Raw genomic sequence first — 27,011 nt, 5'->3', positions numbered from 1 at the left:
ATCCCGCACCGCTAGACCCTTCCCTCAGCATGGCATCAAACTTCCGCTTCTACCCCTGCGCAAACTTGTCGCCCTTGCTACTAACAGAATGCGGCTGACGCTTCGGCTGCACTGGAGGACTGACCACTACCACCTATGCCCTCAAGTTATCCTCTAAAACAGCTGTAGTTTCAACCAGCTCTGCTCTCGTATAATAACTCCTCAACCTGCACCGAGTCCTCATGTCATCGTGAAGAGCTAGCACGAATCTCCATACCTAGGCCGACTATAGCTCCAAAGCTCGGCCTGCATACACCACAAGCTGACTGAACTCTGCGTCCAGCTCCCGCACAGTGCAGTTCCCCTGGATCAACCCCAAGAACCGTGCGTCCATGCGATCAAACGCCTCCTGCAGGAAGTACTTGGAGTTGAACTCTCCCATAAAGTCTATCCAAGTCATCTTCCGCTGCACTCTTCGGGCCGTCACCGACCTCCACCACACACGCGTGTCTCCCGACATATAGTGCGCTGCAAAGTCCACCCAATAATGGTCAGGACACCGAAACGACTGGAAAATATCTTCTATACGCTTCCTCCACTCATCCGCCACACTCAAATCCGTGCCTCCTAGGAAGTATCCCGCACCAAAGTGTCGTAACTGCACCAGCATCTTAACATATTGTGTATCCACTACCTCGACCCCTGACTGCACACCTGCTTGCAAGCCAACCACAAGCTCCACCGCTGGACCTTGCCCACCAACCACAGGTAGCATTACAGGAGCCTACCCACCAACCACTGGCGGCACTACATGAGCTTGCACACCACCTGCTGCCAGCACCACTACTGGAAGCCGCGTCAACACTTGAGCCAGCAAGTCCGCCAGAAGATCATCCCGTGCAACCCCCACACCCGAGGCAACACCAGTACCGACGCCAAGTCCATTAGCCCCGCCGATACTACCACCAGCCAAGCCCTCCAGGATGAGCTTGCGACTCAACCACCAGCTCACTAGCCATGCTTAGGGCTACACTCTCGCTGGCCTCGGGAGACTGTCCCCACCCATGACCACGCCCACGAACACGGCCTTCACCACGAACAGAAGCTCCAACACCTCTAACCATATGTACCGCCAAGAACAGAAGACTAAACAAACAGAACGATCCTAACTACACAAGGAAACACAACTTACAGTGAAATCACGTTGAAGGCTCGAAGAGGATGTTTTAGGACCCCATACCACACACAAGCATTCAATCCAGAAACATCAACAACACAAAGCACACAGCGAACCCGTACCTAGAACCGTAAGGGCTCTGATACTAAACTGAAACAATCCGACCCATTTTTTTTAATCCTATAATAGCTAGTGATCACATACTCACTAAAAATCTAACCCTCAATAAAATAATCAACAAATAACATAAACCAACGTAACTTATTATCATTAACCGAAATAAATGAATAACAAATAACTAACAACAATTCCAAAGCATAAAACAAAGTCATAGAACCAACATCCTAACATCTGTTCTAGACAACTAAGTTTCACTCTAGCATCCTATTAGAGACACAAAGTAAACAACTGAGCCTCTAGAACATCCTCCTCTTCAGAGCCTTGATTCCACGATCACACTTGTCCTTTACCTACACCTCAAACAAAAATTGAGATGCATGAGTATCATAAACACTCAGTGAGGCAATTCTCCCATCTACTAGGCTATACACACAAGCAATAAGATCTCCTCATGCCACAATCAACAAACAACGAAATAAACCAAGCAATACACAAAGTAATCACAACATCAGCCGCCTGCTGAGGAGAGTGTCGACCGATTCTGGCCACCTGGTGTCGACCGATTATGGCCACCTGGTGTCTACCAACACTGTCTAGCTAGTGTTGACCAACACCTATTCAACATCTTTGAAAACCCTAGCTGTGTTGACCAACACCTCCACATGGTGTCGACCGACACCTCCACATGGTGTCGATCGACACTTGCCAAAGCCCTCGAGACGTCCTCACATTAGTTTTAACCAACACCCTCTTGGTGTCGACCGATACCGATGCCGAGCATCGATTTCCTTCGATATCCAACTCTGAATTCCGCCTCCAAACACCTCACAAGCGTCCAAGACATTCCCAGAAGTGAATCCAAGCCACAAGAGTCACAAAAAGCATTGAATCAGCCAAAGAAATCAAGCACACATCACACAAAGTCACAAAAACAGATATCTTAGCTTAGATAAACCATGGTCATGCGCTCACCTTTGAAAACAGAAAAAATCGACAAACCCACAACCAGAGAAGCACCACAACAAGCTCATTTCACGTCCTAAGCCTCAGATCTCAAGCCACCAGCACAGATCTATCAAAAACAAGCCAAGAACCTCTTTGAACTCATAGGAACTCACGGGAAAAAGCTTTTCTCTCTTTCTCTCCTCTCTCAGACGAAAACGGCTAAAGAAAATCCTTAAGGCGTCGAACTTAGCCTTAAATACGACCCTAAGATTAACCCAATTAACCGCACTAAACCAGAAAAAAAATAGGATTAACCCATCCTTAACCAAGCTAATGGTGTCGAGCGACATCCCTAGTGGTGTCGATCGACACCAAACCCATCAACTAGGTTCACAGGCGTTACACATGTATAATATTGGACCAACTTATGTTTTCATATTGAATGGTTTTTTTTGGCTATAGCTATGATAAAATAATTCAAGATCTTTCATCATTCATTAGATTATCATAGAAGAAAGTTTGAACCACTCTTTTGATCTTGCGAGCATCACCAATAGGGGTATTTAGGTTAGGTTCTTAAGCTAAATGTGATTACAAATAAATAAAAAAATGGTGAAATAAATAAGAATCAACTCTTATTAAGGAGGTTTAAGAGACATTTTTCGATGATGACATGTTGCGATGTGGTTGGGTGAAGAATTTAATATTAAATAAAATTATGAAATGCAATAATTTTCCAGTTTATGAAATGCAATAATTTTCCAGTTTTATAAAATATAAAATGTTTTAATATTTAAACAAAATAATAAGTTTTTCTTAAGAACCCCAAATGAGGAGGTGAATTCATTAGTACACAATTTGTCACACACCTTAGCAAACAATGGTATTAAACAACTAATCTCATGTCCACACACACCGCAACAAAATGGCTTAGCTAAGAGAAAACATCGCCATTTATCTGAACTTGGTCTCAGCATGATATTTGAAAGTAAAGTACCACAACACTAGTGGGTTGAGGCCTTCTTCACCACAAATCACATCATCAATATTCTTCCCACATCTGTTCATCAGGCCTCTATAAGTGCATATGAAGTCATTTTTGCAGTCAAACCAGATTACTCATATCTCAGGATATTTTGAAGTACTTGCTATCCTACACTTTGAGCTTATGGAGCAAATAAATTCGATCCTAAGTCCTTAAAGTGTGTATTTCTAGGCTACAATGATAAATACAAAGGCTACAGATGTGTGTATTCTCCTACGGGTCGTGTCTACATAAGCAGACACGTTCTTTTTGATGAAAGTGCTTATCCCTTTGCATCAGATTACTCAGCTCTTCTTCTTGCTGCTTCTACACCTCTACTGTCAGCTTGGCAGAAAAGCTTTCTATCTCCGCATCTCTCCCACTGAAACACCCTCTTCACCAAAATAAACTGCTCTTGCAATACCTGCTACAGCTTCTCTTAGAATGCCTATGAGTCCTATCACAGGAACGCCTGGAAAATCCTCAACCTCTGACTCAAGTGACACTAGTACTGACGATAACGATGTTGATCCTCCAGATGCTCCGTTATTTGTAGATGACTGATTTTCCTCCTCTCCCAGCACCGGTTGTCAATGATCACACTATGGTCACAAGAGGAAAGGATGGAGTCCGCAAACCTCATCCAAAGTATGCACTCCACGTAACACATACTGCTGAAAAAGCCCCAAAAACAGTGGCTTCTGCTTTAAAACATCATGGTTGGACTGTGGCAATGGGTGATGAGTTTGAGTCCTTTGTTGACACAAATACGTTCACCTTAGTAACATATCAACCGGATATGAATGTTTTAGGCTGTCGTTGGGTCTTTAGACCAAAACTTAAGCCGACGGTAGCCTGGACAGACTAAAAGCATGACTGGTCGCAAAAGGATATGATCAGGAGGAAGGTGTTTATTTTCTTGAGACATACATTCTTGTGGTTCGAACTGCAACAGTTTGCTTAGTATTGCATGCTGCAACAGCTCACAACTGGGACATTAAGCAACTTGATGTGAAAAACGCGTTTCTTCACTGTGATCTGACTGAAACAGTCTATATGCAACAACCTCCAGGTTTCAAAGACAGCAAACACCCATCTCATGTTTGGAAGCTCAACAAAGCTGTTTATGGTTTGAAACAGGCGCTGAGAGCTTGGTTTGACAAATTTAGCAGCTTTCTTTTGCTATTTGGGTTCGAATGCAGCTTCAAGGATCCATCCCTTTTTGTATATTTCAAGAACAACAACATCATCATCCTTCTGCTCTATGTTGATGATATGGCTCTTACTGGAAACAATCCACAGTTTATTTGTGAGCTTCTCCAATCTCTTAATAAAGAGTTCCGCATGAAGGATCTTGGACCCCTCAGTTACTTCCTTGGACTGCAGGCTCACTATCATCCTGCAGGTTTGTTTCTAAATCAGCATATGTATGCAGAGGATTTACTTTTAGCAGCAGGAATGGCTGATTGTGCTCCGACTTCAACACCACTGCCTTTGGAGCTTCAAAAAGTCAAAGGACAGGAAGATCTCTTTGATCAGCCTACTCACTTTCGCAGTTTGGCTGGTAAGTTGCAATATCTCACTCTTACTAGACCAAACATACAATTAACGGTCCATCTTGTATGTCAACGCATGCATGCGCCTACTGTTGCGGATTTCAATCTGCTAAAACGCATAATCCGTTACATCAAAGGTACTATTGACTATGGTGTTTCCTTCTCAAAGAATGCTGATTTCACCTTAAGAGCATACAACGACAGCGACTATGCAGGCTGTCCAACAACCAGTCGCTCTATAGGTGGTTACTGCACCTTTCTAGGGAACAATCTCATCTCCTGGTCTGCAAAACGTCAGACGTCCGTGTCTCGCAGCTCCACTGAAGCAGAGTACCGATGTTTATCAGATACTGCAGCTGAGGTCAATTGGTTAAGGGATCTTCTCGCAAACATTGGCATGCCACTCACACATGCTCCAGAGTTGTACTGTGACAACTTCTCTGCTGTCTATCTTTCTGCGAACCCGACACTTCACAAGAAAACCAAACAAAGGGAACTATGGTTGTCTATCACATTCCAGCAAAGTACCAACTTGCTGACATTTTCACTAAATCCTTGCCACTTCAAGTTTTCAATGAACTCAGATACAAATTTGGTGTGGTCTCTCCATCCACACAAAGTTTGTGGGGGGATGTAAGGAGTATCAACACTGGACTCACTGAAAACTCAGTCCAGTAAACAAAGTTGGGCCTCGAAGTATTGATCAAGCCAACTGCAGTTTGTTTTCTCACTACAGTCTCTAACGGTAACAAAGAGAAGATTCTAGTCCCATGTGCTCTGCAACATACAGAGGTAATGCCAAACACAGCTCACACTATGGTCCAAACAAGGAACCAATTTGCTGTTCTTGCCTCACCGATCCTATGCAGCTGATGGAGACACTTGTGAGACATCTACCTACCTTTGTAATCATTAGGTCATTATGTTCTCTCATGTTTTCTCATATATAAAAACAAATGATGTATTCTGAAATCAATGAAGAAATATCTTTAAGCCTCCCTTTCTGTGTTTTAACCTAGAGTTATAGCTCTTGCTTTCAGTTTTGAACCCGCAATTTTAATCTAGTATGATATTAAAATTTTGCCTTCCATATTATGTGGTTCTCCAAAAAAAAAAAAAAAAAACATTTTTCCAACACAAATAGAATGTCTAAGTCAAATATATTTAATTGTAACTTTTTATTTAATAATATGATGTACGTATGACTTTTTTGTCCCGCATTAAAAGATGGCCATAACCAAACCAAGCGATATGAAACGTACACGTAGTGATCTAATTTGTAACAATAAGTAGTGTTACGTATTACCAAATGTGCTAATTGTTTTGCTAAAATATGAGTCATTTCAAATCCTGTAATATGTATATCTTAATTTAGGGAGTTTAGAAGTGAATTTTTGATAAAAATGAAAGCCATTTATGTGTTCTCTATCATATTTTTGCCATCTAAAAAATACTTGTTCGGTAAATGCTTCGCCATATTATGAACTTGGTGGACATGCGTACGTACATACAAAAATTGTCTTTGACAAATTGAATAAACAGTGAATGTGAACTAATCTTTCGAATCCAAGAAATAAATCTATAAGAAAGAGAGTTGGGAACAAAATGATGTGAAAATGAAATGAAAACATGTTTTCAACCAGAGTCAAACATGTCGTCTTAATCGGCATTAAAAACACCTTAAATAGTATAAGAGGGAAATATGTGACGACTAGGCTGACGTTTAACATATGTAATCTCCTAATGCACTTATAATCATCTACTATATATACTTATATTGCATTCAACAAAACAATTAAAATCCAATCATCACCTCTCCCTCTCCTCTCCCTCTCTCAAAACCTCTTTCAAAACCAAAGATGGATAAGGTATCTATCCAATGCTTTATCTTCTTAGTTCTCACCAGCTTCGTCGCCACCGTTTGGTGTTTGAGTGCTACAACAGATTATAGAGAAGTTGGTAAGTCACACAAGTGATCTTGGTTCTTTTTAATGGGTTCTTACATTTTGTTGCATTTTGAGAACTAAATTATACGATGGATGGATCTATATAGAGGATGAAAGGGAGTTCAGCTACGAGAGGAAGAAAGAGAACGGGCCAGAAAAATGGGGAAAGCTAAAACCGGAGTGGAAACTGTGCGGAAAAGGAGAGTTGCAATCTCCAATTGATCTTATGAACAAAAGAGTTAGACTTGTTACTGATTTCCAAAAGCTTACTAAAGATTACAAACCTTGCAACGCCACTCTCATAAATAGAGGCCATGATATGATGGTATCAAAGTTATTACCCATTCATATACACATCTCTCATTTATAAGTTTCAAACGAAAACTCATAATTACTTACTTTCGCAGCTGAGGTTTGAAGAAGAAGAAGGGTCAGGCAGTCTCAAGATCAATGGAACTGAATATAAACTCCTACAGCTTCATTGGCATTCTCCCTCTGAACATACTATCAATGGAAGAAGGTGTGCAACCTTCTAAATAACATCCCATATATTTGACTTAAACTAAATACGAAAAATAAAACTAGAATATAGATCAAATATGTATGCTTAACACACATGTACAACAGAAGAGGAAAACAAAAACATACATGCATGTACAAATTAAAATCTATGTCCATTATTGCATCAAAAGAAGAGTTAGTACTTAGTACATATCACGAATTTAATTGAAACTTTTTACAATTAAAAATAGTTGATGCTATTTTGATTAAGTTGTTGTCTTTAGTTACATAGTACACATCAAGACTTTAGTTGACACTTCTTACAATTATTAATTCTGGATGATAAAAGAATAGTTATGATAATTTTCTAATTATATATATTAAAAACCTTAGACGGCATGGAATTTTGTTTATTTTTTTCTGAAAAATTATGGATATCTTAGTATTTGTAAATTAAAAAAAATATTTTCAACTTTTACATAAATGGCACAGGTTTGCTCTTGAGCTTCACTTGGTTCATGAAAACATTAACGGAAGCTTGGCTGTAGTCACAGTGCTCTACAAAATCGGAAGGCCAGACTCTTTTCTCGAATCGGTATATATACATCTCAAGAATTTTGATTAATTAAGCACTAAATTTTCTAGATATTTAATTGTTATTGTAATTAACCAATCTTTTTTTTTTTTTTTTTTTTTAGCTGGAAAAGAAATTGTCGGTGATTACAAATCAAAATGAGGCAGAGAAAAATGTAGAAATGATTGACCCAAGGAATATTCAGATTGGGAGCAGAAAATTTTATAGATATCTTGGATCACTTACCACTCCTCCTTGTACGCAAAATGTTATTTGGACCGTCGTTAAGAAGGTTTGTTCATCTTCTTGTTTTCTCCTTTTTGTTACTTAAACGAATGAGATATTCATCTAGTTTTCAAAAAAAAAAAAAAAAACAATCTCTCTTAGTTTGTGACCAAATATATTATATCGTTTCATTTATAGATATTTGTGTGATATTTATTTAGGTAAGGACGGTGACGAAAAACCAAGTGAAACTACTTCGAGTGGCTGTTCACGATGTAAGTGTTATTTAAATGATAAAATTATCAAATTTTACAATTACACTATTTTAGATTTGAAAATTTCTATGTGTTTGCCCTTTTTTTTGTTGCAGAATTATGATACCAATGCGAGGCCGGTTCAACCAATAAATAATCGTGTGGTGAAGTTATTCAGACCAAAATCTCTGTGAATCAAATACAAAGATACAATACAATTTATTTCATTTTTTTACAATCAAAGTGTAATTTTTATTTATTACGAAATTGATGATGTATGTGTTTCCTGATTCCCTTATTCTTTGCAATGTCCCATCGATATCTTCCTCCTTTATTTACACTTTTTTTTTTCTCCATTTAAAATTACTATTCACATTTTGAAGTGTGCATTCATGTAATTGTTAAAAGAAGAAAATCCTTAAAAATAGTCTTAATTTGCAATAAAAAAAATACTATTCTAAAAATGGTCTAAGGTGTACATTATTTATTAAGATTCCACGAAACTCCAGAGTCCAGACCCTAAAAATGGGTCTAACTTATTCATACATTTGGCTCCACTTTTACGAAATTACCGTATCATGTGTTCTCCAGCTTCGAGTTACGAGACAAATCCTTATTTGTTTTTTTCTAGTCGCCATGATGTAAGTAATAAGAATAATCTAGAATGTTTAACAGTTAAAATTAAACTACTTCTCAAGTTATAAACAAACTTATTATCTTGATTTTTGAAGTCATACAATGTGTTCGATCATATTGGACCGTCTTAAGTATTTCTTTTGATTTTTTTTTTTTTTTTTTGTTTTTTGGCACTACCTATGAGCCTATGTATGATACGATAATTCAAGGATCTCCATCATTCATTTGCTTATCATACATGAAAATTTTGAAGTTGCTCCTTTAATTTGACCTTGCTCACGGCGAAGCGAAACTTCTATTTCTTTTACAAAATATATGTGTGTTTCAACTAATATACCAACCACCCATATTAATTAATATTAAATTATGATTTTAGACTAAAAAAATCAAACAGTTTCCCTCTCATGATTCAATTTCTATGTTGGCATATCTATGTTGCTTCATTCCTTTTGTCCCCATTCGCCAAATAATTTTGCTCCTCATCACATCAATGTAAAGGAGAAACTAAATATGCATATCTATCTAAGTAGCTAGTCAAGCATGCCGTCTCGGTTGGCGTTGAAATAATATTAGAGGAAAAGAAAAAATACGTGACGACTACTTAGCTCGCGTACAAAACTGTAATGCACTTATAATATCATCAACTATTGGTAAAAAAAAAAACATCTAGTATAGTTAACAAAAATTGGTAAGGAAATTAAGTTGAGTACTATAAATAGATAATTGAGTGAATGTTTGTTCACAAAATAATTGAGAGTAACTTAGATTAGAAAAGAACAAATTTGATTTTGTTTTTATAAATAGGAAATATGAAATTTATTTTTTAAGGATAAAAAAGGAAGAAGCTAAAGATAAGATAAATATATGTTTGTAAGTTGTAATATTAGATAATTTCTTCGTTGCTCTTCTCCTCTCTTTTCATTTCATCTAAGCAGAAAGGGAAGTTTTCTCCTCCCATTTTTTTACAGAGGGTATAGCAAACAAAAACTACGTCTTTTTATTGACTGGTTTTTTTAAAAAAAAATTAGGGACGTAGCAAAAAAAATTTTCTTTATTTTATTTGCAAATCTTATATATTTCTATTACAAACACTTCATATCCTATATATATCTTTACATCCAAGATGTTTTCTTAGGTTAAGAAGAATCATCCCTCTCTCTTTCTCTCTTAAACATGGATAAATCTTCAATAAGGTGCTTCTTCTTTGTAATTCTCACCATCCTCGGCACCATTGTTTCGTGTTCAAGTGCTGCAAAAAATGATAGAGAAGTTGGTAAGCCATATGATTGATCATATCTTGATTCCTTTTTTTTCCCCTACAATATATGACGCCTTACAAGTTTTCTTGTGTGGAATTTATAAAACAATTCTCTAATGCATTTGATGTAGAGGATGAAAGCGAATTCAGCTACGAGCATAACAAAGAGAACGGGCCAAAGAACTGGGGAAAACTGAAACCAGAATGGAATATGTGCGGCAAAGGAGAGATGCAATCTCCAATTGATCTTACGAACAAAAGAGTTAAACTTGTTTCTCATCTTGGAAAGCTTAGTAGAAACTACAAACCTTCTAATGCCACTCTCAAAAATAGAGGCCATGACATGATGGTATATATTTTTACTTACCCATATTATATCTATTCCTCGTTTTTTTTTTTTTTTTTCTATTCCTCGTTTATAAATTTTCATACCTTTATTATGTAACTCTTATTTATTTTTCTCAGCTGAAATTTGGAGAAGAAGGGGCAGGAAGTTTTAAGATCAATGGAACTGAATATAGACTCCTACAGCTTCATTGGCATTCTCCCTCTGAACATACTATCAATGGGAAAAGGTACAAAATTATATTCTAACTTTTAATCATTTTGTACCTTTGTTCATTGTCATTCTCCCCTATAGTTGGCATATTTATAAGTTGGAAAAAGGTACAAATTATTTTAAAATTATAATATTATTTTCCTTGTTAGTATACTAACTATATGACATACATGATGTGCAGATATATAAATTAAAGATTTGCTTATCATAATATATGTAGTTTCTATTAACACATACCAATAGTTATATTTTTGATAAAAAAATAACATACCAATAAATTTAATTATTAGTATAAAACAATGAATGATAGCGAAAAATGATAAGTTAATGAATGTAAAAAATGAACTAGACAATAAAAATTGGTTTCCATTGTTAGAACTTGGTACTAATTATAGCTTATGAAAATTATTAGTTTTTTTTTTTTTTTTGATAAATATTAGATGCTATTTCAGAGAAAAAAACTTGTTAACCTTGTTAGTATACTTAGTACATGCACATCAAGACTATTGTTTTGTTTTTGAAAAAGGGTTTGCACGTCAAGACTTTGATTGAAACGTTTTACTGTTATAAAATTTTGGATGATAAAAACAGTTGATGTTATTTTTCCAAAAACTTGTAGGAAAATATATGTGACTAAATTTTAAATACGAGACCATACATTTAAATTTTTTTATACCCACACGCTCATACATAGATTTGTCATTTTTTTTTTGAGATTACTCATATACATAGTTGTGTCTTGTGTGTAATGATATGCATATATAGGAATAAAACTTACCAAATAACATCACGGTTTATAAAAATATTAAAATATATTTCTGAAGGACAAAACTTTGTAGATATATGTATATATAATATAATATGTTCTTTACTTGTGTTAATAATTCTTGGAATATGGTAAATAATAAATGACAGGTTTGCTTTAGAGCTGCACATGGTTCACGAAAGCAAGAACGGAAGTATGGCTGTAGTCACAGTTCTGTACAAAATCGGAAGACCAAACTCCTTTCTCAAATTGGTATATATTGCCAGAATTAAGCTTTTAGTTATCTTTTTTTTTGTGTGTGCTCATGCTTTTTGTTATCTAAATAATAAATATCTTTAACCAATTTATGTGTTTTGTTTTGGTTAGTTGGAACATAAATTGGTGGCCATTACAGATCAACATGATGCCGAGAGAAATGTGGTAATGATCGATCCAAGTAAAATTAAGACTGAGAGCAGGAACTATTATAGATATATTGGATCACTTACCACTCCTCCTTGTACGCAAAATATTACATGGACCATCTTAAAAAAGGTACTACATATATATTATTCTGTTAGATTTGATTGGTTACTTGTATACAGTTTTGTTGTCACAAATCATAATTAGAAGTTTTTTTTCTTTCATGTTTTTTTTTCTAATAGTTTTTTCTTTTTTTTTTTTCCGTAATTTTTAATGTCTTCTATAGGATTCAGTATCATCTTTAAATTTTGTTCCTTTTTCTTTTAGTTTTTATATCGTTTAATCAATATTTTTGCGTAACTTGTAGATACGAACTGTGTCGAAAAGCCAAGTGAATTTACTCCGAGTAGCTGTTCACGATGTAAGTTTTATTTAAATAATTATAATAATATTATAACTTATATTGTAGAAGTGAAATATATATGTTTGGTATACAATTTGCAGGATTCGAATTCAAATGCGAGGCCCGTTCAACCTGCAAATAAGCGTGTGATACACTTATACAGGCCAAAATCTTCATGATTATTCAATTTTCTTTTTCCACTATACAGAGTGTAAATTTTAGGAAGATTGTGGTGTATAATCAAATAAAAAATGATAATTTGTCAATTGACAACCAAATTTTTTTTAAGAATATTCTCTGAACGGTCTTATTAGGGTGTGATGTGCCTAATGAGACGGTCGGCCTGCTTTAACACCTTTACTTGCATTTAGCACCACAAACCTACAGATTCTGGACAACGATCTCTGGCCACACAATTCGGAAGTGTATCCACACGATTCAAGATTCAGAATCATAAAACAAACCAAAACGTTTTGAACATTAATCGAAATTCAAACAACAATCTGCTACAATCTCAATTTTTTTTCCTGGAGTTAGCAAAGCAACTTGGTCTATCAACTCTTTCTCAAAGTCTATTTTTCTCAATGTTTCTTCTACATAAAATGACTAGCGATATCACTAATATTGCGAAACGCAGAAGTCTTTTTTACCTAAGATACAAAGCTGTGTCTTTTGTTTAGCCTCTCACAGCTTGAACCGTAGCAATCATGTGAGCCATTACGAGAGCATATCGAACAGCGGTGTGTTGTGGAGTGTAATTGTCTCCAAGTCCAAACTCCCCAAAGTTGAGATCTATGTTCACAAACTTACCAGGCAACGACCTTTTAGACAGAGCTTCATGCCATATCTCCAAGAACTCCTCCATCACTTTTCTTGACTTTTCCATTGATGATATAGGAAGATACTCCACCTGCAATGATACACAAACAGAGTCTTTAGTTACAAGATATACAACACACAAACTCCACACTAAGATTACAATAAACAAGACAAACTGGATTTAGAAAACTTCTAGATGCATCAAATAGAATCATTAGGATCATCACCAAAAGGAATGCTCCATGTACCCTTTTGGTGATTAGATTAGCATTGAGACAATCGGAATTAAAAATAATAGCAAGGGGTTTCATCATCTCGATACATCAAACATAGTTACAACCCACAAACTCCAAGTTGAGATTGCACAAAACAAGACTGAAGAAACTCGGAGATGCATAATCAATATTGTTCAATTTTCATTCATCTGTCTTAACATTTTACAAGGAACTCTGTTAACAATAAACAATCTAGAATATGGACTTCATCAACTAAACACATCAAACATTGTTGATCACTAGTTTCAATTTCTCAAGCTCTAACACTGAAATTAGCATCAAGGATCATCTCCACCAAAAGAGACTACAAAAAAAAAAAACCAACATTTTTCTATATGCATCTAACATTGTACACTTTTCATCATCTATGTTAACATTTTCACTCACCTATCTCAATTGCTCAAAGCTCTAACATTTTAAAACATTGTACCCAAAACGATTACAACAAACACTGTTAAAAAGACAATCAAGAACAAGGATTCCAATCAAACTATATGCACCAAACATTGTTATTCACCTATCTCAGTTGCTCAAACTCTTAACATTGTAAATAGCATCAAGCATCATCAAAAGGGTAAGGAGATTACAAGAAAAAGCTCAAAACTTTGTTTTACCTCCATGACGATTCCTCTAACATTCTCAGAATGAGTAGGAACAACTTTACCAACTCTCAATCTGAAATCACCAAGCTGATACTGAAACCCTTCAAAGTAAAGGGCAACTTTGGATTTATAAGACTGAAGCCTCTCCATGATCAATTGAATCGACGAATCAGCTTCAACCACAATCCTCTGAGACCTGATGATGAAGTAGTACTTGTTGGGCTGATCAGCGAGTGAGATCCCTAAGAAATCACGAGGGAACTCGGCTTGGTTGGTTTGGTCTCGTAACAAAGGTTTGTAATAGTTGAGAGTAGCTTTCCATCTTCCTTCTTTGACACCATTGATGCTCTCTACGCATTGTGTAGCTTCGTTTAGGATTTGGCTGCTTACTGTTGAACCTTGATTTGGTTGCCAGTGTAAAACCCTAGAGAACCAACAAATAAAAAAACCCAGAGATTAATTACTAAAGGGAACGAAAAAAGTTGGAGACTTTGAAGGTTGTATGAATGATTTGATATGATTCAGTTTTTGCAAATCGCATCGAAACGTTACCATTTGACAGGCATTGTTGTTGAGGGAGGAGGAAGACGAAAGCTTCAATTTCGCACCGACCCAACCAAAATTGAAGAGTAAATAAACAAGTCCGAATTAAAACTGTATTTTAGATAATTAATAACTAAGGGAAAATACCACCTATACCCACTTTGGTATTGACAATAAACTTTTGTCGCGTGTTGTTCCATTGTCTGCCACCACTACGTTAGAAGAGTTAGAAGTTTTGGTTATTGGGGAATTCGGTTTGGTGGAGAAGAAGGCAAATCTGAGTTATCGCATCCCAATATATATAGAATTGACGACGGGGTGAGGACGCCTCCGGTTGTTGTGACAACAAATTTAGGTCTTGAGTATTATATTGAGATGCTTAAGCAGAACCGTGGGTTGAATTTGTTTGTAACATTGAGGAGGTTAAAAAGAGAGGAATGAACGACAATGCTGAGGATTCCTCTTGGAGAGAGGAAAGTCGCAAAAAACGTAGTTCGGGGTCTTCTGGTGGACTTAGTAATAGCGGTAGTGAAGAAGGGTTTTTAGGAGAAGCATCAACAGTCGGTTTGAAGACATTGGTTTTTGAGACAACCTAGGAGGATGAAGAATATATGGCTGAGTTAGCAGAAATTGAGGGGAAGATGAAGGGCAGTAATGGTGAACAAGTTGGAATTGGCCGTGGCTTGACAAGTACACAATTAGGTTGTGTGCAAGAATGTGTCGGAATGAAAGATAGTTTTGAAGATGTAGAGGAGGAAGAAGATTATGTAGTAACAAATGTAGCTGTGACCCCAAGAAGCTATGATAAAGAGTTTTGGGGGAACTTCATTGGCGATCAGTTTGGTCGGGTGAACATGGTGGAGGTTATGTGTAACACAAACTCCTGTTTTGATCACACTGTGGTAGTTAAGGGAGTTGTTCCTTTAAAAGAGGAGAGTAAAGTGAGGACAAGTGGTGGGTTGGAACAGGTCGGAAATGTTGATGGTGACTATGTTGATATAACCACGTGGTCAAACGATCGTGGACAGGTCCCTGGTCCTGCAGTGGACGGTCGCAAGCTAGAAGTTATAGATGATGAGGAGTTTGATATTCCTCCTTTGTTTGACGACACAGAGTATGTTAAGGAAGAAATACCGGATCTGGATTTTGAGGATGATGGGAAAGCTATCTATAAGGGTAAGGTGTTTGCAAACAAAGAGGATTTCCAGATAGCTTTAGCTATATACGCCATCAAGAACATGTTTCACTTTACGCAGACGACGACCAATAAAGAGTCCTTTGTAGTTAGTTGTTCTTGGGATAGGTGTGACTGGAGGGTACTAACTTGTGAAATGAAGGAATCAGGCTACTATGTGATCAGAAAAGCTAATCTAGAACACACATGCCCAATAGAGACGACGAACAAGTACTTAAAGAAAGCGACCTCTAGGGTGATTGCAGCCGTGTACAAAGCGAAGTACAGTGATCCTAGTAAAGGACTGGCTCCTTTGGATCTCCAGCAGAAAGTATTAGAAGAATTGAGGGTGGATGCATCGTACAGCAAATGTTGGAGGGCGAAAGGGAAGGCTCTGGAGGGAATATTTGGTTCTGATGATGAATCTTACGAGGATCTTCCTTGTTATCTCCATGTTCTAAAAGAAGCGAATCCTGGTATTGTAACCGATATTAAAACTGAAGTGGTTGAAGATGGCAGAGAAAGGTTTCTGTATATGTTTTTGGCTTTTGGTGCTTTCATAGAAGGTTTTAAGAAGCTTAGGCGTGTGATTGTTGTGGATGGGACTCATCTGAATGGGAAGTATAATGGAGTTCTTTTGACAGCAAGTGGACAAGATGCTAATTTCCAGGTTTTTTTGCTTGCTTTTGCTGTTGTGGACAGTGAGAACGACGACGCTTGGACGTGGTTTTTTGAGAAATTAGAACGAATCATTGCGGATAGTAAGAGCTTGACCATAATTTCAGATAGGTGCAGCTCAATATACGTAGCCAAGAAGAGGGTGTTCCCTTTGTCACATCATGGATCTTGTATAGTACATCTAGCCAGGAATGTTAATGCGAAGTTTCATAGTAAAGGACTTGCAAAACTTGTGACGAATGCAGCGTTTGCCTATAAGGTAACTGGTTACCAAGATATTTATAGACAAATCAAGGCCAAAAACGCCAACTGTGCCGCTTATCTGGATAAAATAGGAGCAGCTCATTGGAGTAGGGCTTATTTCCAAGGGAACCGTTACAATATGATGACCTCCAACATTGCAGAGTCTCTGAACAATGTGTTAGGAAGGGGGAGAGGCTGTCATATTGTTGAACTACTGAAGTACATTCGTGCGATGTTAAGTAGGTGGTTTAGTGCGAGACGGAAGAAAGCTGGGAAGCATAGAGGGTTGACTATGCCGGAGGTTGATAAACAGATGCAGAAGAATGTGGTTGGTGTTTGTGGTAGCAAAGTTGGCAGTATATTTAGTTGGAGTTATGAAGTGGTGGGTTTGCTTAACGGAAAGCACCATGTTTTGCTTGATATGAAGCAGTGTTCTTGTAAGCAGTACGATAGTCTGAAAATACCATGCAGGCATGCATTGTTAGCAGCTGATACGCAAGGCATCCCTTATGGGACTTTGGTCGGTGACTGTTACAAGACAGAAACATGGAGAGGGACTTACGAAGGGATAATTAATCTTGAAGTGAGTGACGCTGTTATTCTTGTTGAAATCAAGAACCGTGTTTTATACCCTCCTAAGGCTCGACGACCAGCTGGCCGTCCAAAAGAGAGTAGGATTCCTTCTGTTGGAGAGTTTCGTGTAAGTGGACACAATGTGTGTAGACGTTTGTTATGTTTCGTGGTAGGGTACACAGATTGATCGTAACCGTTTAATTCTGATGTGTTATGTTGTTTGCAGAAAAATGGGGTCGTGAAAACTAAAGTGAATCGTTGTGGTAGGTGCAAAATGACGGGACACAATCGATCAAATTGTTCGAAGCCGTTGCCATAATGATGACTAAAGACAGTCGGAGAACACTTATTTTGGGTTTCTTGGCATGAAGGTAACCGGTTTAGGAGCGGATAGTATTCAACTGGGGTGTGTCCTGATTTGCTGGTTTTTGTGGATGTAATTGGGAACACTATTGCTTACATTGCCACTTACAAATTAACTAGGTATCCACTACTGCTTGTTTTTGTGGATATGGTTATTTTTTGTTGGTTTAATAGTTAAAGACTATTGGAAACAACACTATTGAAATGTAGTTTTGATGAACGGTTTTGTTTGTTGAACTCTATTGAAATGTAATCGAGTTGAAAGGTTAGTATCCACGTGGTTGGTTTCTTATGGTTTGATGTTGAACTGAAAGTAATATCATATTAGGGTAGTTGAACTGAAATGAAAATTGTGAGTTCTATCCACAAAATGTAATCCATATGGATATCGATACCAACTATGTTGTATCCACGTACTCGTCATCCACATATTGTGAGTTTTATCCACATTCCCACTTACAAATTAACTAGGTATCCACTACTGCTTGTTTTTGTGTGGACATTGTGTTGTATATACAAATATCCAATAAACTAGTATAATAAATATACTTCAACACGTGGATACCGATCAGTCTAATATTTTCTACCACTAAGTGATCACGTGGATGGTTTGTTGAGGATTAGCTGAGTAGGGAAGTTTATTTCCGTATGGTTAATAGACAGAAGTTAGCTTCATAAGGAGCACCTAAGGTTTAGGAAACAGAGCACAACCCAAGGGGAAACATGGTTCCCACATACAACATCGTCGATGCTGGTACACGTTTGAGAAGGACCAGACATTACACTCGGCCTGTGGGTGTTTTGACAAGGAGGAGTGACTGTGAAGGAGAAGAGGAGCCAATCCGCGATGCTATTGAGCATCTTAATTTAGAGGTTAGTTTTCTTACATGTATAGTTCCAGATCTGCGAATCAATATGGTATATTTTAAAATTTTGCGGTGGGTAATACTTGTGGATACATTAAAAGGCACCTCAGCAAAGAGATCTGCAAATCCCAGCCCCTATACTTGCCAAAATAGTGAGTTTGGTATCTCAAGATGGTCCGATGGCGCTGAAAAACTGGATACTCGCTGGTCGCGCGGGCAGGGAAACTGCTTTGTCTCTGGAGACACTTTCGTCGGTCAGGTTGAACCGTGATCCCGATTTTGTGAAATGGTCAAGGCCTCCGCATATCTACTATGATTTCTTTGGAAGGTGCCTGAACGAGAAGAATTCGTATGCGTTGTATGTGAGAAGTTTGTTCCTAGCGTTTCAATGCCTTCAATTGGAAGAGGCAATCGAATTGGTCGGGACGGTCAAGATTGTGTATCCAGTGGCTGAACTATTGTGGATAATGTTGAGTATCTGCGCTGGCACTCTAGATATGGATGTCTACTGGAACTTTAGGAAGATGTACGGGTTTGCTCAAGTAGAGAAAATGGCTGAATCGTTGATGTACCACATCTACATCATCGGACCTCAAAGAAAAAGGACATACGAGAAGACTTGGAGTTTTGAAGATTTCCCAGAGTGCATGTGGCAACACGACGCTCTTGGTGAATACAACGGAGAGAGATGCATGGAGTGTATCTATTTTTACCTAGCAAAAGATATAAAGTATTTATCCTAAGTTATGGTAACCAGGGTGTATTTCTGAATCAAGTTTGTAACTTAATTTGAACTTATCCTCATCTAACCATCCATATTTGATTTCAAACTTACAAAAAGACATGCACTATTGCTTACATTGCTTCCTACAAATTAACTACGTATCCATTACCGCTTGTTGTTGTGGATATGGTTATTTTTTTGTTTGTTTAGTACTTAACGACTATTGGAAACAACGCTACTGAAATGTAGTCGAGATGAACGGTTTTGTTTGTTGAACTCTATTGAATTGTAATCGATTTGAAAGGTTAGTATCCACGTGGTTGGTTTGTTATTGTTTGATGTTGAACTTAAAGTAATATTATATTAGGGTAGTTGAAATGAAAGTAAAATTGTGAGTTCTATCCACAAAATGTAATCCATATGGATATCGATACCAACTAAATTTGATTTCAAACTTACAAAAAGATATGCAATATCGAAAAATCTTGATATCCACATGTTCATTATTTATTGGTTAGGAACATATGTATTTACAACACACCAACCCACAACTAATGTTTTCTATCTCTTATACGTGTCAAATAATATTAGGGAAAGTCTTTCAAACCACAATACTTACTTGCACACAAAATCATGTCCGTGTGGGTAATAACATATGGATAGGTAATTTCCGAACGTATAGGCACATTCCCGAACATATTAGTGTATAGTGTATCCAGGTGTGAACACATTTCAGAGTAATATAAAGTTTAGATTATTGAGCGATTGAACAAAACGTAAGAATAAAACGTAAGGATGTATGGTTATTTAAGATAAACACAATATATCGACATGGTCGTAGTTGGGTGGATGACGATTTCGTGGATAGTAGTAGTAGTTATCAGCTTGTGAAAACAGCTAGAAAATCAGTATCCATATGGTTGACATTATGTGTACATAAACGTGAGAGGTATCTTCTCGATCTCTCAAAATTCATTGCATCGTTTCGATATCTCCAAATTCATTGAATTGTATCGTTTCGATTTCATAGGTATCATTCCAATTTCTTTTAATTCGTTGTGTCGTTTGGCTCTCTGTAAATTCATTGAAACGTTCCCTTCTCTTCGATAATTGCACCTATAAATAACCTCTCTATCTCCTTTCACTCAATTCCATCTACTTCGTCGATAATTGCACCTATAATTTGTTGCGATTGTTTTCATTTGGAGAATCGAGCTATGGCGGGAGAGAGTTCCAGAAAATGTCACAAACGCATGTCAGAGTGGGAAGACAAATCACCACGCCCAATTACCATGGCCGGGGAGAGTTCCAGGGAACAACCTGAAGGGGATGCTGACTTCGACTGGGAGGAGGAAGCATTAGAGGCCATGAGCGAAGCCTTTTGTCAAACGAAAGCCGCGGCTAAAGTGGAGACAGCTGATCGCTTCAAAGGAATTCTTCATATGATTAAAGAACATATGAAGAAGAAGGAAGAGTCTACCGCCCTCCTGTATCAAGTCGAATTAATCGACGCTCAACTCTCCCAACTGAATCAAATTTTGGGACAACAACTTGTGGACTTCGAGGCAGAGCACAAAAGGTTAGAGGCGATGAGAGAAGTTGCGGCGGATGACGCTAAGCAGTGTGGGATTCCTGCTCCTATTGATTGGTCTGAAGTTGGTGTTTGTTTCAACGAAGAGTAGGATTTCTCGTTTTATGAAAGTTGATATCTTAAGTAGGATTTCCCGTTTTATACCACATTATGGATTTTTATTTTTATTTTTCATCGGTTGATACCTCATGTCTAGATTTATTATTTATCAAAACTATGCAATAAATTTTTACTTTTTTATCATTTAAGCATTTGTATATGGTATAACTTTTTACCTAGTTGTTTACAATATCCAGATAGAATCCTCATGGTCTGTAGTTATGTTGTTTTGTATGTGAAAAGTTTATGGTTTGAAGTTAAAGAGAGAATACAGACTTACCGGGACAAGAACATGTGGATACAAACCTTTGCCAAAGATATCAATCCATACCAATTTTAAGTAAGAGGACAAGAACATGTGGATATCTAAATATGTGGAATAAAAAATTGCAACAAAGTTTTATTATTTGATTCGCAACGATGTTCAAATTGTAAAGCGTTTGTGTACTAGGACATGTGGATATCTGAAAATGGATATACCTGCATGTTCTCTTTTTGGTGGATACAAACATTTGTATAGCACTAGCTAGAACTACTGTTTTATACATCTTTTACGTTTCAAACTAGGGCAGAGTACCAGTGGGTAGAGATACATTGTGGATAGGTGTGTTTAGATATCATGTAGAAATGTGTGGATTGATATCTAATTTTAAAGTTTCGAATGCTCAAATTAGGATTCAACCCAGTTGTAGATTGTGGATACCATAAATAGCACATCTTACAGGCCAGTAGTTTCAGAGGATTTGAATGGAAAATACAGACAACAATTTAAAGCAATATTGCTTACAATCCTAAGACAAAAGCATTATATCTCTAGATAGGAAGTAGAAGATACACTCGATACACCTCTCTCCACTGAATTCCTGCAGCTCCGCATGGTCAACACGACACATTGGCACATCTTCAAAGTGCCAAGTATTAGAAAAAGTCCCCCATCGCTTTGGATGCATTGTGTGGATGTGGTACATTAGAGAGTCAGCCAGCCTATCAACATCACCAAATCGAGACTTCTTCTTGTAGTTCCAGTAAAAATCCATATCCAAAGTCCCTTCGCAGCTCTTCAACATTATCCACAACAACTCAGCAACTGGGTACACATGTTTAATGGTACTCACCACTGCAATTGCCTCTTTCAAATCACAGCATTGAAAAGCTAAGAATAAACTTTTCACATACAAAGCATAAGGATTTTTAGCGTATAAACACATCCCAAAAAAATCATAGTACACAGAATCAGGTCTTGACCACTTAACGAATTTGGAATGGCGATCCAGCCTAACCGATGATAGTGTTTCCAACGAGTGAACTGCTATTCTACCTGCACACCCTGCGACAAGCCAGTTCCTCAAATGTTTGATGCCATCCTGAGCTACCAAGCTCACAATTTTTGCCAGGATTGGTGCTGGGAAGTGTAGATCTCTACGTGTTGGGATCTGTAAGAGCGAGAACAAGTAAAAATATGAGATCTTCCATTTATATTAAATAAAGGATCTGGATTCCTACACGTATGAGTGTCCCTTAAATAAAAGTCTAAAAACAAGAAAACAAACCTCATGATTCAAGAGAACGATAGGTTCGGTGATAGGTTCTTCCGTTGGTTCGCGGTCACTCATACATGTCCGAGCACTGTGAGGACGAGGGAAATGTCTTTTAGGTAGTATTCGACCATGTCCACATTTACCATGACAGCAGTTGTGACAGACGATTTTGTACGTCGGAACAATTTTCAGCTATTTTCTAACAGATACAAACTATGTTTATATAGAACAGACTATGATATCACTCCCAAGTAGCCCTAAAGACTAAATGTAATGGCCTTCATCAATACATAAACCATGTGGACGCAACCATGTAAACTTAATTCCTAGGAATCTATGTGGATACCAGATAATGTTCAACCCAACAAGTTAAAAGGAAACTGTTTTTAGAATGCTGAATCCATGTCCAATAACTTCAAAATTACGTCGTATGGAAAGTCGCAAAAATTGTCTAAAATATTCCAAACTAATTGTAATCCACATGGACAATGTATTGTGGTCATATAAGTATTGTTCGAATTTCTGTTGCAAAGTTAATAGTCGGAGCAAAATTAATGCAGTTGGTTTACACATCTTTAAAAGGTCACCTAACTAACAAAGACGACAGTGGTCCTACGGTTGTAGCCCCAGAAATGTCACATCACGACAGTGCTCTTAACACGACAGTACTGTCAAAACGATTAAAGTTCTGACAAATCTTAAAAAGCTAGCCTACTAAAAGGAGGGTTTCACGGAAAACGACAGTACTTGGAATTAGCTATCCACATGGTAGTAACCACATGGATTTAAATATAGGAGTCACAATGACTATTTGAAACATTATAAGCACAAAGGTTCCTATCCACATGGACAGGATATTGTATGTAACTAAGTATTGTTCAAAGTGGTGGCCAAATTAAATTCAGTTGGTTAACACATCTTTAAAAGCTCACCTACCTAAAGTTGTCACCGTATATATTGCTTATGAACCTCGGCACGCCACATAAACGGATTGGAAGGCAAATTATGTGTTGCTGCTGATGGCTAATACTCAACGTTATGAATAAGCTGTAATAGTAAGATTCGTTTTAGTTCTTGGCAAATAAAATTCATCTAAGTGATTAACTTTAATATACCACACATTAATTATGTTCAGGTCGCTTCGAAAACCGAGTTTCACATGCCACCCGAGATGGCTGCCAAAGTTGCTACTTTTTTGGGTGAAGAAGCTGTGGACGCGTTGAAGAACTTGTTAATTGATGGCAAACAAGGTTTGAACGCGGTTTACTCCAAGGAATGTCTTGCAACCGTGCGACTCGACAAGTCCGAAGATCTCGTGTGGTGGGCGAACCAACACTCGAAATACTATTGCTTCTTCTCCAAATGCCTTGAAAACGACAATCCGTACGCAATCTGGGCGAATAATAATAAGGGACTTGTTTATGGAGATTTTGTTTGTGCTTGTTTTAGTGCGCAAAACTGGTCTCTCTCATATGTAGATGGGGGGGGGGGGGGGCTAGTGATGTAAGTTCAGAAATGGTGGTCCATAAATTATCACCACCGAAGACGAAGGGTAGAGTGGGTCGTCCAAGATGTTCCCGTTGTGCAGTAGCGAAGACTCCTAAGTAGCATTCCTGAGATGTAACGTCTCGGATTTTTTTGTTTGTATCGGGTTACTCCTTTTTAAACTGAAATTAAAATTATGTTTTACATGAAGGTTTTGGGTTTCTGGTTTACGTGAAGGTTCCTATCCAGAAAACTGTTACCATGAATCTATATCGAAGTGTATTCAAGTTTGTTCCAGACTTATAATTTGGGGGATTTTGCAGACTACAAATGTTGACGTCACTCTATGTCGTAGTGTAATCATCTCTGGGTATCCATGTTTACGATATGTTATGGATACATGCACATTGATACCATTTTTTGGATATGCACATGAGGGCCAGTTAACAAAGGGGTAACTGTAGGTAAGGGGTAACTGTAGGTAAGGAGTAAGGATATCCAAAAATGTCTGTCCACGTGGATATATGTTAAGTAGTTGACATCCATGTGATAGGTGCATGTGGATACGAAATATGTGGATTGTATTTCATTAGATCATAGGTCTTTGAGTTTACTACCTAAAAACATTATGCCAGAATATCCACACGTTACAAACTGTAAGGGTATTAGGGTTATCTTTTAAACTCCTTGTGCCAGAATATCCACACTTTACAAACTGTACATTTTTTTTTGGCAAACTTTTAGTTTCGCCAGCGCTTCACGAATGCAATGTTTGGTCTTAAAAGGTTTGGGGTTCAATATATACTTTGGTAGTATATACGTATTAACACTTACCCATAAATCTAACATTTGGTGATCAAAGGTTTAGTTTGTTATGTCATGTTTTAGGGTTTAGTGTTAAGGGTTCATGGGGTAGGGTTAAGGTTTAGGGGTTAGGGTTTAGGGTTTAGGGGTTAGGGTTTAGTTGTTAGGGTTTAGGTTTAGGGGTTAGGGTTTAGGGTTTAGAGTTTAGGGTTTAGGGTTTAGGGTTCATGGGGTAGGGTTTAGGGTTTAGGGGTTAGGGTTTAGGGTTTAGGGGTTAGGGGTTAGGGTTTATACTACATTTGTTTTTGGTTTTTATTTGTAGTTGACATTTCTTATATAGGGTAAACCTTTGGAGGGTGTTGGTTCTAGGTTTGACGATTTAGGGGTTACGGTTAAGGGTTTAGGGTGTATTGTTTAGATTTTAGAGTTATGGTGCCAGGTTTCAGGGTTTAGGGTTTAGGGTTTATGGGCATTCATATATGTTGGGTGATAAGGAAGACCTCTTGGGCCATGAAAATCGAAGTAAGTCCCATTATCCCTCAACGTTCATGTTTTATTCATATCCATAAGTGATTGAACAAAGGGATATAAAGAGGAAATAAAGTCCACGTTTACGATATGATATGGATATGTGCACATTGGTACCAGTTTTTGGATATGCACATGAGGGCCAGTTAACAAAGCAACATAGTACAGGAGCTTGTAAATCGCACTTGTTAATAAAATATTCGATTTTCAAGGTATCCACAAAAACATGTACATTTGGGTATGGGGTCTAACTGGAAGGGGTAACTATAGGTAAACATTGCTTTGTTGCTTTGTAGATAAACTTTAAGGTTGTCGGCCAGATGAAAACTGGTTACTAGTTAAAATAGTAAGGATATCCAAACATGTCTGTCCACGTGGATATACGTGGATATATGTTAAGATGTGGTATCCACATGGACACGTGAATAGATAAATACTTAGCCGAGAATTTTTAAGAACCTAGAATAGTTAAAGGTTAATAGTACGGCATGATACAAACATACATATAGGAAAACTAACAGAGGGAGCGAATGAAAGTTTGAAACTAATTGGAGTAGATGGGTGCGACATATTCCTTATAGACGTCCAACGCGTATTGTGCCCTGATATTATTGACGATGTGGTCGGTGATCTGAGACATGAGTTCTGGACCAAATCCAGTAGCGACGATCTCTAGCAACTTCATGGCAAGAGGACCACAATCACCACATGTCTCATTGACGTAAATGTCCTTGACCCTCGACCAAGTGAATGGAGTGCAGCCATGATCCTGAGTTGAAGGTGGTGTGCACAGTTTAGCAATAAGGTATGGCAGCTGCTCTGTGAACGGGGCTATATAGTTGGCAACCTTAGCATCGTCGTATAGAGTGACATTAGGATCGAGGATTTCTATGCTCCAATTGGAGAGATTAATGACTAAGCCAACGCAGTGAGAATTGTCCCAAATCATCGGAATATATATCGTGTTCCAATCCACAAACCACTCTGAAGGAGAACCATAGGTTTTAGCTTTTAGCTTATTGTCCCACTTGACTCTGGACTTAACTTTTGCTTGACAGAAGGAAGGATACTTCCCTTGTAAGTAGTTCCCAAGCCAGGGTGACAGGAAGATAGAGCGTTCAATGGATAGGACTTTTGTCAGCTTTTTTTTGTAGAAAATCCACTAAAACCTCCATATGCTGAAAATAAAGGGTGAAAAGAATCTGTAAGTATAGATGAACTAAAATCAACTTCAGAGGTTGCTAGATAGGAAATACTTACCAAAGTACGAACCCAATTCGTAGGCTTCGATAGCTGTTCAAAAACAAGTTGTCAATTGGGTATCCACATTTTGTTATGTGTATCCTGGAGGTTTTGAAAATGGTATCCACAGTTAGCTCATTGATCCGATATTGTTAGAATAAAATACTGCATAGGATGTGTAGAAAGTTACGTGTTTGGGAATTATTTCAGAGATTTTTTCATGAGAGATGCTAAATCTTTGTCGACAATGAGTAGAAGGTCAGGCAGATGGGACGGTGAACGTGGAGGTATCAGCATAACAGCCGAGATAAGGGCCTCTTCTGATCCTGAGAGAACACCCTTTTGTGTAGGTCTGGGTGGCGAAGAATCACTGACATCAACAGGGTCTGTGGGCGTATCATTGCTCTGTGAAGTGAAATAAATCTCATTTTCGGCAAACTATATTGCAAAGTAGAGAAGGATGAAATACCTCTGTGTCTTCGCTGTCAGATTCGTTGCTCTGTAGGGGGGATGCAAGCCCGGAATCCTAATGAAGCAAG

General features: G+C 37.7%; 5 protein-coding genes across 5 annotated transcripts; 3 read left to right on the top strand and 2 right to left on the bottom strand.

Annotated features, from left to right (window-relative positions):
* The first annotated feature begins 6,600 nt into the window (after window positions 1-6,600).
* On the top strand, window positions 6,601-8,765 carry LOC104750079 (alpha carbonic anhydrase 2-like). Its single transcript, XM_087493332.1, has 7 exons — window positions 6,601-6,760; window positions 6,855-7,072; window positions 7,155-7,267; window positions 7,741-7,843; window positions 7,947-8,114; window positions 8,269-8,322; window positions 8,418-8,765. The coding sequence occupies exons 1-7, from the start codon at window positions 6,661-6,663 to the stop codon at window positions 8,493-8,495; spliced, it is 834 nt and encodes a 277-aa protein (XP_087349458.1). The 5' UTR covers window positions 6,601-6,660; the 3' UTR covers window positions 8,496-8,765.
* Window positions 8,766-9,680: 915 nt separating this feature from the next.
* Window positions 9,681-12,616, top strand: LOC147925193 (alpha carbonic anhydrase 2-like). The gene is made up of 7 exons (XM_087493530.1): window positions 9,681-10,210; window positions 10,327-10,544; window positions 10,661-10,770; window positions 11,670-11,772; window positions 11,887-12,054; window positions 12,290-12,343; window positions 12,427-12,616. Exons 1-7 carry the CDS (start codon window positions 10,111-10,113, stop codon window positions 12,502-12,504), a joined length of 831 nt encoding a protein of 276 aa, XP_087349656.1. The 5' UTR covers window positions 9,681-10,110; the 3' UTR covers window positions 12,505-12,616.
* A 160-nt stretch (window positions 12,617-12,776) lies between these two features.
* On the bottom strand, window positions 12,777-14,695 carry LOC104750077 (mediator of RNA polymerase II transcription subunit 20a). Its single transcript, XM_010471823.2, has 3 exons — window positions 14,574-14,695; window positions 14,034-14,445; window positions 12,777-13,235 (listed from the first exon to the last, which is right to left on the bottom strand). Exons 1-3 carry the CDS (start codon window positions 14,585-14,587, stop codon window positions 13,002-13,004), a joined length of 660 nt encoding a protein of 219 aa, XP_010470125.1. The 5' UTR covers window positions 14,588-14,695; the 3' UTR covers window positions 12,777-13,001.
* A 480-nt stretch (window positions 14,696-15,175) lies between these two features.
* Window positions 15,176-17,551, top strand: LOC147925192 (uncharacterized). The gene is made up of 2 exons (XM_087492522.1): window positions 15,176-17,359; window positions 17,459-17,551. Exons 1-2 carry the CDS (start codon window positions 15,176-15,178, stop codon window positions 17,549-17,551), a joined length of 2,277 nt encoding a protein of 758 aa, XP_087348648.1.
* Window positions 17,552-21,666: 4,115 nt separating this feature from the next.
* LOC147925191 (uncharacterized) lies at window positions 21,667-22,488 on the bottom strand. The gene is made up of 2 exons (XM_087492521.1): window positions 22,426-22,488; window positions 21,667-22,308 (listed from the first exon to the last, which is right to left on the bottom strand). Exons 1-2 carry the CDS (start codon window positions 22,486-22,488, stop codon window positions 21,667-21,669), a joined length of 705 nt encoding a protein of 234 aa, XP_087348647.1.
* Window positions 22,489-27,011: the final 4,523 nt, after the last annotated feature.

Source organism: Camelina sativa, chromosome 16, assembly GCF_030686135.1.
Source record: "Camelina sativa cultivar CO46 ecotype springtype chromosome 16, ASM3068613v1".
Classification (NCBI taxonomy): Eukaryota; Viridiplantae; Streptophyta; class Magnoliopsida; order Brassicales; family Brassicaceae; genus Camelina; species Camelina sativa.
Note: the sequence above shows the minus strand (reverse complement) of the source record. Positions and strands in the feature narration are given on the sequence as shown.